Source organism: Phalacrocorax aristotelis, chromosome 2 (assembly GCF_949628215.1).
Source record: "Phalacrocorax aristotelis chromosome 2, bGulAri2.1, whole genome shotgun sequence".
Classification (NCBI taxonomy): Eukaryota; Metazoa; Chordata; class Aves; order Suliformes; family Phalacrocoracidae; genus Phalacrocorax; species Phalacrocorax aristotelis.
In genome coordinates, this window is record NC_134277.1 from 58,597,385 (window position 1) to 58,610,506 (window position 13,122).

Below are 13,122 nucleotides of genomic sequence, written 5' to 3' on the forward strand. Positions count from 1 at the left end.
GCATCTTGCACACTGATGAACGCAAACTTCCATGGTTCATCTACCATAGACAACTGTGATAAACTGATGCTGCCTAGGGGATCTGCCTCATTAAGGAGGGAAAGTGAGAACAAAAGCAGCTCTGAAATAATAAAATCATTAAAAAGAACACCTTGCAGAGCTTATTAGGAAGGAAACGGACTCACAATACCATTGCTCAACACTTAATTACTTTTTGAAGACCAGATGGAAATGAGACAGCGTTTCAATGATAATCCTTTCAAATCCCAAACAAAAAGAAAAATATCAAACTGATCCAGTAATTAGATGTATATCCTAATATAGATACTTTAAGAAATTATCAGGTCCTACCAGAAAACTGAAGATGCTGAAGCTTTGACTTCTCCTGCTGCAGATATCCACATTGCAAGTGGTCAAACTAGGAATTACAGATGGAAGGGACCACATTTTTCCTTTTACACTGAACTAAGACTGCTTCAACTCAACTACTTTTCCTCCTTCCAGATAGGTGGAAGCTGAGCACAAAACACAAACATGTTTCCCTTTTCAGATGTGCAGGAAAATACTTGTCCCTGCTCCCACTTCCAAAGACTGGACTTCTGCCATTAATTTTGGGGAAGTCATTAATATCTACCTAGATGTTACAACCACAACAACAAAGGCAAAGTGTGGAGCTGATACCATCTTGCAAGCCTCATGCACTTCATTCAGTCTGCCACACAAAGACACCAGCTCAATTCTAATGTTGGCTTTCCTCTGCTCCACAAGTGAAACTTCAAATGGAAGGCTGTGCTCTGTCCCCAACGTGTACAAGTACAGAAGGAACATCTAGAGAGGTTTTCATTAGAAAGCCAAACACTTGTTCACTTGTATGGGCAATCAATGCCCCATCAGCTACTGTGCCTGAGTAAGGACAACCTCACTGTGAGCAATCAGATACCAGTCAGAATTCAAATATTGAACCTGAAAAGGGAAATACGCTCCTCCTGGGCATAATTCACTTTTTGACATCACCACAGGTCTCCGTTGGGAAAGATCTGGATCAGTACCTGAGGGAGGGGTGATGGGGCTGTTACTAGGTTTTCTGACAGCTTGTTTTTCAGGGAGTGACTTCTCTCCTTTACGCTGGCTCTGAAAACAAAGCCACACTGCCACCACTTCCCAACTCTCAGCAAACACCAAGGCCCCTGCATCCTACACATGGCTCTGTGGTGCAAAACCTGTGTTCATGTGGAGACACAACAGCTTAAATTATGGTCTAGGTCTGACAAAGCAGCTTCCAGAATCAGGATTTTGCCAACTAACACTTCTGTTTCCAAAAATTTGGTTTGTTTTGTTCTGGTTTCATTGGCTTTTCGCTTGGGGTTTTCTGTTTGTTTTTACCAGAGTTGGGGAAAAAAAATAAAGAGGAATGGACTTGGTGTAAGACTAGACTGAAGACTCAAAACAAATTGAATCCTGTTCAACAAGTGAGAATGTCAAGTTTCCATTCATGAGAAATAGGCTGCAATAAAAAAAGGAGAAAAACACTTCACACACCACAGCTTTTGACTAACGGCACCTTCTGTTCAGCAGTTCCCAAAAAAGTTGTGCCAACCAGTGACGGGCTGTCACTCAGGGACATTAGGACATCTCCCTATTCTTTTTTGTGGGGAAGGTTTCCTTGTCTTCCCATGTCCAGTAGATGACCTCTGTACCTCCAGATTTAATACAAGAAGCAATCTTGTCAAACCTTTGTCACATCTGCTCTTACCACAGCTTTCCCTTCCCAATAATTAAAGGAAATGAAGAAGGATTTGGGTTTTTTCAGCTTCCAAAGTCATAGTTTGTGCAAAATTCACTACCAACACCTTCAGGTAGGAGAACCAGTAACTTCCACTTGCAGAAGAAACGGTGATCACATATGCAAAATGGTATCTTTATGTGTCACTGAAGATCTGGTGTCTTCCTTACTTTGAAAGGCTCTTCTATCAAATAGGTATCCCTAGTGTCTTACATAGCTTTTATGCTACATTAAGTGAAAAAGCTGGAAAGAAACACGATAGCAAAATTTTCTCCTGAACAAAACAGGTGATCGTCTGACCCGTGGGTCCTGAAATCTTACCTATTGTCTGTATCCTCAGAGCACACCATCAGCCAGAGCTGCTTATTCCCTTTGATTGCTCAGGGTGTATTTACTTAATCAACATTGCTTTATACATGGTATAACCAGTTAGGACAGAGTAGTGAAGTGACAGTATTTTTTTTTCAAATACTACTTTCACAACACCAAAACCACATGGGATTTTTTGATTCCATAATACAGCTACTTAAAATTGAGACAAACTATGAAATAACAACACTATGAAACAAAGGACAAGAAGACCTTTTCTTCTGAGTCTTCTAGACTGAATTACAATGCTTTTGTCACAAGTCCAAACCCAGCAGCGGAAGCTGGAGGTGAACCATGAAGCATGTCCCCTTGGAAACACCAGGGATAGCACATAATCCATAAGCACATCTGAGAAAAGCAGTTTTCTGCATCTCTGGTTATGGCACATCCATTGGAGTTGATGGCCCAGGAAGACTGGAAGGAAAGCTATGACTGTAGCAAATTGCAAATGTTTGGGAAGCACCTGCTTGAGAATTCCCCACTACAATTAAAGAAAATGGAGGTGCACTTGGCAAGGTGACTCCTTTTCCCTGTTAAGTAGCTGCGTGTGGAAAACTAATAAGAAAACCTAAGTGTTGAAGATACAGCACAATGCCACCTGTACAAAACAAATGTGTATCTCATTTTAATGTAAGCTTTGGTTAAGCGGCTTGTGTTGAAATGCCACCTAGCATTCCAAGTGTAACCCAACTTAATCATATCTATTGAAAACCACATAATAAATAACATGAAATATGCAGCATGCCATCCTAATTGCAGAGATTGTCTCATTTACTAGAAGTCATTTACTTATTCAAATGACTTGAACTACGTGATTCAATCTGAATCATGGGAACTAGTTACTGATTTGTGCAAACAGCCTCTTACTTCTTCGCTAAAGGCATTGTTGAAATAACTGACCCAACTGCTAAAACAAGCTTCTTCCTTGCACCCTGCCTCCTTCCTTAGTCTTACCTCCTGAGTGAACTTCAGAAAACATGGCTGTTCTGCAAAAGCATTATGGTGTGAATTTGGGGTTGTCCTGTGCAGGGATAGGAGCTGGACTTGATGACCCTTGTGGGTCCCTTCCGACTCAGGGAATTCTATGATTATAATTCATTTTGAAATTAAGAATTTAAAAAAAAAAAAAGAGACTCAATTAATTACATGCAATTAAAAAAATGGTATTGCCAAAATCAGAGACTGCTTAGCAATACAGAACTGCACATGCACTTTGCAGAATTTAAGTACACAGCTCTCAAGAAATTTTTACTACCTCAGACATTAATCAAGTCAACTTTCAGAAGTGCACGTATGTCTCTCAGATCTTAAAGGGGGGGGGGGGGGGATGAATACACATCCTCAGACAGAAGCAGCTATAGCCTTTTTTTGTTTGTTTTTTTTTTAAGTTAGACCTTCCAAATATGAAAACTGCCATCACAGCCATGCTGCAGCTATGTAGAAAGCATAAGGTAGGAAATAACTCAGACTTTACATCTGCTTACACCCAACCTTGATTTGCAGCTACTGTCTCACACCGCTGTTATTTCAGGAGGTGCTGGGGCTTCCCCCCGGGCAGCAAAGCAAGGGCCAGGCACTCTGAGCTGTATCACAGGCAGGGAACAAGCACGCTTTGGTCAGAAGGAGCCAAGCCAGATGCATGCCACCATAGATCACCTCATCCCAGGCTACGGCCAGCTTCCATCAAGGGACATACCCCCAGGGAAGGACATGCAGAAGGGCCTTCAGGAAAGAGGGGAAGCAATGCTCTGTGTGAGACATCGTTTCAAAGCTAGCAAATAAGCCCTGAGCAGGATGCTGGTTACCTTCAACTCCAGGCAGTGTTTCTCATTGGCTTGGGCATGGGGTGGGAGGCCAAAATCCTAGCAGGCAACTTTGTCAGTGGCCAGCTGTGTTGCCTCAGGCAACCATTCAAAGCCTCTATGGCTCTGATCCCATGGCTCCCGATAGGTAAAATAATACTTTTCCCTACCTAGGGGAAGTTCTGCGCGAGTTCGCAGTGCCCCAGTGCCAAGAGTGGCTGATTTCCAGGGCTCCTCTGGTTATCTTCATATTTTCAGCTGATTCTGGTGATGGGAAGGCAGGGATTATGCTGCCGCATTTTGATTACCAAATGCACACAAACCCCATTCCCACAAACTGATAATTTCTTCTCGTAAAAGCCAGAGCTAAAATACTACTATCCTGTCATCAAGACAGCTGGTTTATATCCTCTCCTCCTTCCTTCCACATCTTCCCCGGAAAACATCCAGCCTGGCTTGGTCCCTGCCAGCTTGCCCAGCCCCACTGGCCCCCATGCCCCAGGAAGAACTGTCTACCCTGAGCAAAGCAGTTCTGGCAAAACCACCTTTGCTGGTCCTGCTTTTTTTTTGTTTGGGATTGGGGGAGGGGTGGGGGGGTGGCAAACCCACCACTTTTCCAGGGAGCTGGGGGGTACACCCGGGGAGCCTACCCGCCCTTCATGCGGCACCTTTGCAACAGAAGGGAACCACAGAGCAGTAACCGCTAGACAGAGAAGGTGGCTTTTAACCCACACAGCAGCACTGCCGGCCCTTGGGGCATTGCTACTGTTCAGCAGCTTTCACCCTGCCTGCCCAAAGCCCCAGCCCACCTGCTTGTGCACCTCCAGCAAGGAGCTGCCAGCCTCCAGCTCCTCCTCCGGTTGGAGCTTAGCAAGGTGTGGTGAAAGCACCAAATATATGTAGGCCAGGGAGGTAATGGACACCATGCTTTTTATTGTTTATTATTATTTTTATTATTAATTCTCATCATCATATTGTTTCTACTGTTATTTTATTATTATTTGACAAAAATGGCAAAATCACCACAAACACTTCAGGCTGCATTTATCTCCCTACTTAACATTTGGAGCGGTGCTTTTTACATGTATATAAATGACAGCTTAACCCACCCCCAAAACCTGGAGTTTTTCAGAGAGGAAGAAGGGAATTGAAGTAAGTTCATTATTTTGAGCCAAACTCAGCAAGTACGCCTTGGTCAAAGAAAACGAGTGGGAGGGAGTGTACGAAAATTAAGTGGTGTTCTGGTATTTTCAAAATAAACCTGGAAATTTTCATTTCAAATAGCATTTCTTTTTCCTTCTTACACAACTTGAAAAGAAATGGTCTCAGGTTAAACTTAATCTTCCAGATTATCTTAAAACAGGTTTTTTTGGTTGGTGTTTTGTTGTTGAGGGATTTTTTCCCCCTTCATTTCACTAGAACCACCCTGACTTGTTTCAGTTTGACGGGAAGTTATTCTTTTTTTCCAGGGTTTTTCATTGGGTTTTTTTTTTTCTTCAACCACTGAAACAAACAAAACCCACCCATGATTTGATGCACTCTAATAGCAAGACATGCATGCAAACACGTAGATGTTTACTTTCATGTACACAGATGTGCTGGGCAGGAGAAGGCATGCTGGCAGGAAGAGGAACCTTGCATCTGCCTTGCATGGATCTGTCAACAGCCAAAACACACTTTGCATTAAAACTTCAAAATGAAAGCTCATATGCCTTTACAGGCTACATAAATCTAGAGCTGCTCTCTCCTAGCAATGCCTTCTGTTCTTAAAAAAAAAAAAAAAAGGTGCAATGTGCAAGTGTACTTCTTAACCCAACAGCTAACCCAAATAGCCTTGTCATTTCACTCTGATCATCAGAAAGTTTTCCTCTTCAAACGCACAATCTCACAAGCAGGTTTCTCACGCTTCTCCCCAGTGAGCAACCCTCAATAACATTATTAAGCACAGAGAGCACAAGACCCTGTGAGACAAACTACGAAGGCATGTCATAGCTCTCAGTAAATAACCATCTTGCTTCAGCAGGAACAGACATTTATTTTGATACAACTTCTGTGTAGAGGAGTACAACTTTTTTTCCACATTTCCTTTAGGAATGACTTCTGCTGCCCATATTCATGCCAAATGTGCTGTAACTATTTCTGAAGAAAAAAAAATACACTATTACTCAATACTGTTAGGTCAGCAGAATTCAGCCCTTAAAAAAAGAAGTATTACAGTCCCATTTGTTATAGTGGGAAGCCAAGAAGTAACACATCAAAAACCAGAATGGGCAGGAACGATACTAGATCTCATACTGCCCCTACTAGTAAAGCATTCCTGGAAGGGAAAGGGCACAGGAGACGGTCAAACAGATATGCATTTAACAGGGTCAGCATGTACTGTACTGAGCTGAACAACTTTCAGAGTCCATACAAAACGCTAAGCGGTGGATTCCCATGCTGCATACCATTAAGTCCTGCCTAAAAAATTCACCTGAACAACTCCTACCCCCACCAAACACAATGCTGATAAATCCATAGAGCCGGCTCATGATGTCCTCACGCATTTCACAAGCTCCCCAGAGCTGACAGTAATGAACAGCAGTGGTCCTCAGGAACAGAGGACTTCTGATGAATCACATCTGAAGCAGCTTTTATCCCACCCTCGTCACGCAAACCTAGGGACATGTGGCATTGCATCAGCCTCGCTCAAAGGGTGCATCCCAGAGGTGAGGGCCCCTCTGCTAATTCGTGGTCATTATTCCGGCTCTTCTGCCATACCCCCTTAGCTCCATGAAGCAGCAGTTCCCACTCAAGTCATCGTTGCCAACACAGGTGCTGGCTGAAGCACTGCTTAGGACCCAGAGAAGTAAATTCTGCACTAACTTTGCCAACTGCACTTAACAGCAAAATGTGTTACTCAAGCTAACCTTGAGGCAAGAGCAAGGCAGGTGACTATCCCCATCACAGCAATAACTGCTGCTTGAGTATTCATCGGAGGCTATACACCTTCTACAACTCTTACAGAACAAATCTGGGAAACGAAAAGCAAGAACGTGCCTTCCACTGAGGAGCAAATAAAAGGTCTGCGCCTTTCCTAATAACTTTCCCTTTCTGCTGAAACTAACAAAATCCTAGCTGGATTGAGTGCAAACCCTGTGCCAGCTGAGTCCCGACTGACAGAATTGCATTTTTCCCTAGTAGATGCACAAGGAGAGTGGTATAGCAAAATGGGCTTTTGAGAAATTAAACACAAGCAGAAGATACCTAATGCAATTCACACATTTCGAAAATAATGATTGCTCCAGCTGGAAGGTCATCTTTTTACAGATTAAGACCTTGATCCTGTTTTGAATCGTCTAAATTAAAGAAGTTTGTCAGCCAGGTCACTCTAGCAAGTGCTCCTAATGTAGACTGGCCAGAGGATGCTTTTGTGGGTACAGCCAATTCTGGCTCCACCAATTAAAGTTCTACAAGTCAAAGTATTTCTCTGACAGTACAACCGCATTTGCATTACACAAGCACTTGTGCAATACGGATCTGAGTCTAACATGAGATTTGACACGAGTTCTCATACCTGTAAACGCCAATGCTTATAACACAACATTCTGACTACTAATTTTGCATGCATGTTAGCTCTTCCTGGGATACTCCACTCACATACAGAGGGTGACTGTACCCTCTGATGCACACATGCTACCGAAACTTGGACTAATCCAGGAGTTTGTGGCAATATCAACAGTTTCAACACAAAACCATTCCATGGAGGTCCTGTCATCCTCCCTAAAATGAAGTAAGCCTTTCACTAGGCTTGTTTCCGAAGAGCCAGTAAGCAAATGCAGTTTGTGCTCAAGAAAGATAAGGACACCCTCTGAAGGAACTGGTTTGGCTAGTCAGCTATCTTGCTGTTAAAGCTAGTATATCCCAGTGATTTCAGTGATACAGGGATACCTGAATGCAAAAGTCAGCCCTGAGGACCATAATGACATTGTGCGACACTCCCTGAAAGTCTCTATAAATTAACAAATGAATTACAACGGACTACTCTGATGGTGAAGTCTCCGGGGCATTGATCTTGATTTCTTATTTATCTGCAAATCTCTTAATATACTCTTGATGCAAGAAATAACACATTTGTATTTACTGCTATCACTTCTGTGTGTGGTTTGCTCACCACGCACACATGCTTTGCTGAGAGGCCAATCTCTTTCGTAGCATTTTGCACACAGTCACTGTATCTTGCAGATCGCCCGAATAAAGGAGGTGACTGCTGGCACTTTACCCTGCTTTTCAGAAATTGCGCTTAACAGTGGGCTTTGAGTTTTTTTCTTAACCGTTCACAACACTGAGGGACTGGAGTAAGAACTAGTCAAGACTACTTATTTAATGGTATTATTTCACCAAATTGGACTGTACCAGTATCTAAATTTCTGTGTCTCTAACTGCATTCACTGCCAAGGCTGCACATATTTATTTTAGTTTCCAAATAAAAAAAATTTGGTCATTTATCAAGGAGAAAAAAAAAATGGATGCATAGACAAGACCTGAAATAATAAACAAATACCTACACACACACATAGTCGCTCCCGCCTCCACACAGAAAACTCCACTTGCTTCAGTGATAACACAAACACAGGAATGACAAACAGCATACCAGCAACCCCGGTACTGTAACAAAAGCGTGAAACGTCCCTCACATGCGACCTGGTGCCTGGCACCAGACAGGCACAGGACGCTGCCGACTCCTCAGCCAAGCTGCAGATGTGTGGGCAGCCACCTGCTCCTGGGAGGCCCCCGCCACAGCCCCCACCAGCCCCCCCCCCCATTTCTCAGAGAGCTCAGCTCCCATGGAGCAGCAGCCAGGTTACACCTGAGGGTGTCTGAAAAGGGACTGGATGCCTGTGCATAACCAGATCAAACCCTACACAGTCCACAAACATTAGTCTACTTATATACATCTGTCACAAGTAAGTATGGACAGTGCAGAACCTAAAAAACAACGTAATGGGCAGCATAGTATCAGTACACACATAGACACACGTAAACATTGCACAGGATATTAGATGGAGCTTTTTCATGTGAAAAGGAATACTCCAGCATCCTCAAGGAACTTAGTTTTCCTTTGTTTTTCAGAAAGCCATGGAGGACATCAGGTACACGAGGCCATCACAGCCAACTTCTACAACTACCAAGCCACCCAGCATGCTCGCAGCTATGCTCCCAACATAGAGCAGCATGCTCCCATCCTGTAACGGCTGCAGCTATAGATCAAAACCAGAGATATAAAACCAATATGCAGCAACAAAAAGCAGTTCGCTTAACTGTAGTTCTGTCACCGAGCACTGACACACAAAACTGGACGTGGGTCAAATGCATCTTGCTTATGTGGCATGCTGGCTGTCACAGGTATTTTTCAGGTATCCGGAGTACATTAATGGAAATACAGATTAGTTCCACTGCGGTTAATCTGGGTCAACATCAGAGCAGGTAGATAGAGATAGAAGCAGATATTGACTCTTGTGAGTGTACTTCAGTTTCCAGCAATGTCATTTGGTTCTGGAATATGCACAATTAGGGAGTTTTTTGTATCTTAATGACTCCAGTGTTTTAACTAAACCAGTTTTCTCTCATCCATATTCAAAGAACTCATTCTAAAAGTTTGGGAAAAGACACAATTGTATTTAAATTTCCATTGAAACATTATGTTGATCAGACTTTATAAGTTGATTCTGACATTCTTCTAACAAAAACAACATTTGCCCAGGTACTTTTTTTTTTTTTTTGAGACATAGCCTCTTTTTTGTAATAGAACAAATCAGGCTGAAATTTTAAGAAGTGTCATTTCATATGCAATTTGAACTTCTAAAATCCACAGAATTTGGTCTCAAAACTCAGGAGGGTTGCATGTGTTTTTTACGGCACGTTTACTTCCAAAATTACTCTGAATTCTGATGCTGAGTCCTATCACTTGACAAAGGAGACAGGTCCTCAACATACACTGATGCTCTATTACCTGTTGGACCTGTTGCTTGAAACCAGTATCTCACAATTTTCAAACGCCACTTCATTCTGTACCCCTGACTTATATTCTTGCTTATCCTTAAGTGTGGGGAGAAACTAATAAAGACCAATCAATCGATTCATGCTTCCTGAAGAAGCTCTTCTGCCTCCACCTCTGCCACTGAGCCTCCAGCTTTCCCCAGAGGAACAGTTACTTGCTAACAGAACATACCAAGAATAATTTCTATTGGTTTTCTTACTTAGCTGTTGATTATTTAGTAATCCTCAAATAACTGGCACCCTCATAAGTTTATGAGACACAGAATTAAACACTATAAACAAGGTATTTCTCCTCACATTCTATATATCATACAGGGCACATGCACCTGAGACTGCATCTCAAAAGGCTTTTACGACAGACACAGCAGATGGGCTCCCCTTGCTTCTCATCATTTTCAAAGGCTGAGGGAAAAGAAAACTGGGAAAGGAAAACTGCCCATATTACATCAACAACAGGTATGAACTTGATTTCTGGAACAGGAGAATCTCTCTGCTTTTTGAAGGTTGTGCAACTAGTTCGTTTGGACTGGGTGTTTCTCCCTTTCAGGACAGTTTTATTGTCCTCAGTCACGAAAGACTCACTCAGTTGCTTTAAGCCATGCATCAGCCCTTCTAAAAAACTATTAATTCTCTTCTCCCGCTTTTTCTTTAAACAGAAAGACAGGGAGAAGAAAAAAAAAAAAAAAAAACACAACACACACACACAACAAACCACCACCCAAATCTGCATTTTTTTCCTGGCTGGCAGATTTCCAAGATAAAGAGGATTGCACTCTGCCTGGAACAGCAGCCGGGGCCTGCTCTCCAAACTCACAAAAGAGACCACCACACACACAGAGAAAAAGCGACGGATCTGACCAGGCAGAAACGTTTTCTCACCCTCTAAACCAGTTTCTCAAGAAAAAAAAAACACCATCCCAAAAAAACCCCACCAGACCAACCCAAACCCCAGCCCCTCCCGCCCCCACCAGCCGCACCAGCCAACCCGCGCTGGCGGCGCCCGCTCCGCGCCGTTCCCACGCACCACCGGGCCGGGCGGTCACTGCCAGGGCCGACAGCGCCGGCGGAGCCGGGGCTGCTGCTTCACCCGGGGCAGGCGGGGATAGACCGCTCCTGTGCTTAGTAACTGGCGAGCCAGAACACACATGAAGTTTCCCCTCTTTCTACACCGCCCCCCGCCCCCACACCCTTTCCCAGGTGTACACGTCTTTAGTATCATTATTTTCGCACAGGGCAAGCGGAGGTGCACAGGTCAAGGCGCCCGTCGGCGGTTACCGGAGCGGTTGTTGCTCGGGGGCTCCCCGCCGCCGCCGCGGGGGTGCGGGACGGTGCGGGGCCGAGCCCGCCGCCCGGCCGGAGAGCGCGCCCGGGAGCGGCGGGGCAACGCGGGACGGGGAGGGGGGAAGAAGGGAAAAAAAACCTACAAGAGAAGCACAACCTATGAGATGTGCCAAGGCTTATTCCCTTTTATTTCCTCCGCCCCCACAAAAGAAAATAAGCCTAGAATCAGGAAGTCAGAGCTGCGTGGTCGCCGCTATAGGTTTGGGTCTGTTCCCCTTCTCCTCTCTCTCTGTGGTTTGGTTTGGTTCTTTTCTTTAAGGAAAGAAGTAGTTGGGAGTTCCCCCGCGCCGCTCCCCACGAGAGGCCGCGGCGCGCCGCAGCCCGGCTCCCGCGGTCCGGCGGGACCCCCGCGCTCCCCCTACCTTTCTTCTCCTCCACGGCGGAGCAGAGGGCGACGCGCCCCAGGAGCAGCACCAGGACAGCGGCCCCGCGGGGCCCGGCGGCGAGGGGGCTGCGGCCGCCCATGCTGCGGGACCGCCGCTCCCTCGGAGGGGTGGGGGGCTCGGACGGGACGGGCGCACGGAGGCTGCCGCGGAGCCGCTCCTCTGCTTTGCTCTGCACGGCTCTTCTCGTCTCCCGCCGCCGCGATTAGCTCCTCTCCGCCGCTCTGCCCGGCGCGGTTCCGCGCACCATGCTGGAGGGCGGCCGTCGAGGGCTGCGCGCACACGTGCGTGCCCCGCTGCGGGCGGGCTGCTGCTGCTGCTGCCGCTGCCGCCTTCCTCCTCCTCCTCCCTCTGCTCCTCCTGCTGCAGGCGGCAGCGGGTGCGTGGGGGCTTGCGGAGCGGCTGGAGCCGGCTGCGGGACGGGGCGCGCCCGGCTGCGCACTCCTCCCGGCCGCGGAGCGCAGGGGCTCCCTCTGGGGACGCCGCGGAGGAGGAGGATAGGGCGGGAGCAAGGAGAAGGGGGGAGGAGGAATCGGCAGCGCCTTCCCCGCCCAGGTGGGGAATGGGCGGACCCTCCACCTGTCCCGGGATATAGGGTGAGAGGAGGGGCAAGCGGAGGGGAGGTACTTTAGTCGTCTCTTCTTGCTCGGGTGGGTCGGGGGGTGCCCCGCGTCCCGGAGGCTTCTGCCCGGTAGCTGCTGAAGGCATTGAGCGTGCGTTTGAGCCGCCGCTCTCAATAAAGCGGCGTGGCCCTGGCACAGCCTCTCCCCCGCTCCGTGTCCCCTCCCTGGGGGAGGACGGGCCCCGGGGAGGGGCAGAGGCTGTGCGGGGAGCGCGGATGCCCCGGGGTGTTTTGCAGCAGAAAACCCCTCCCGTCCCCTTCCCCAGGGAGGGGGGCGCGAGCAAGGGAGGGCTGAGGCGTTTTATCGGGGAGCAGCAACAGCAAAGCCGCTCCGGAGGTTAAATCCGTTTTCAAGGGCGCATCTCCAGGGCTCTGGCCACCACCTCTTCTCTGCGTGTTTTTGCACAAGGATAACAGGGTCCGTATCTGTGCATGCCGTTCCTATTCCCCTGCACCGGCAGTGAGAAAGTGCTCCTCGCTGCGTGTAGCAAGTTACTTAATAAACACACGATAATACAAGTGTTCTTGACGTCTGCAGACATTAAGCAGAAGAGTACGTGCGTGATGCTCCTTCACAGCACCCCCACCCCTCCCCGGCAACATCTTTCCCCCCTAGAGGCAAACCCAAGCTATTCAGTAAACTATGCTTATGGTTACAACCTCTTTTTTTTTAACAGGCTGCTTTTCTGGAAAGTGGGAGGAAACACCGTCTTGTCACTCAGGCACGTTAATAGGACATAGAAGTATCACTTGTCTGGGCTGGGATCTCTCAGAGTAAATAAT

The 13,122-nt window shown here is 46.5% G+C and overlaps 1 protein-coding gene across 1 annotated transcript in view; it reads right to left on the reverse strand.

The window, feature by feature from the left end:
• The window catches only part of EGFR (epidermal growth factor receptor), a 161,188-nt gene extending 148,733 nt beyond the window's left edge, over positions 1–12,455 (reverse strand). Inside the window, exon 1 of the mRNA XM_075083747.1 lies at positions 11,697–12,455. Within this exon, the coding sequence (XP_074939848.1) occupies positions 11,697–11,799 (103 nt within the window). The 5' untranslated portion in view covers positions 11,800–12,455. The remainder of the gene's footprint in view (positions 1–11,696) is intronic.
• Between the last annotated feature and the right edge of the window lie 667 nt (positions 12,456–13,122).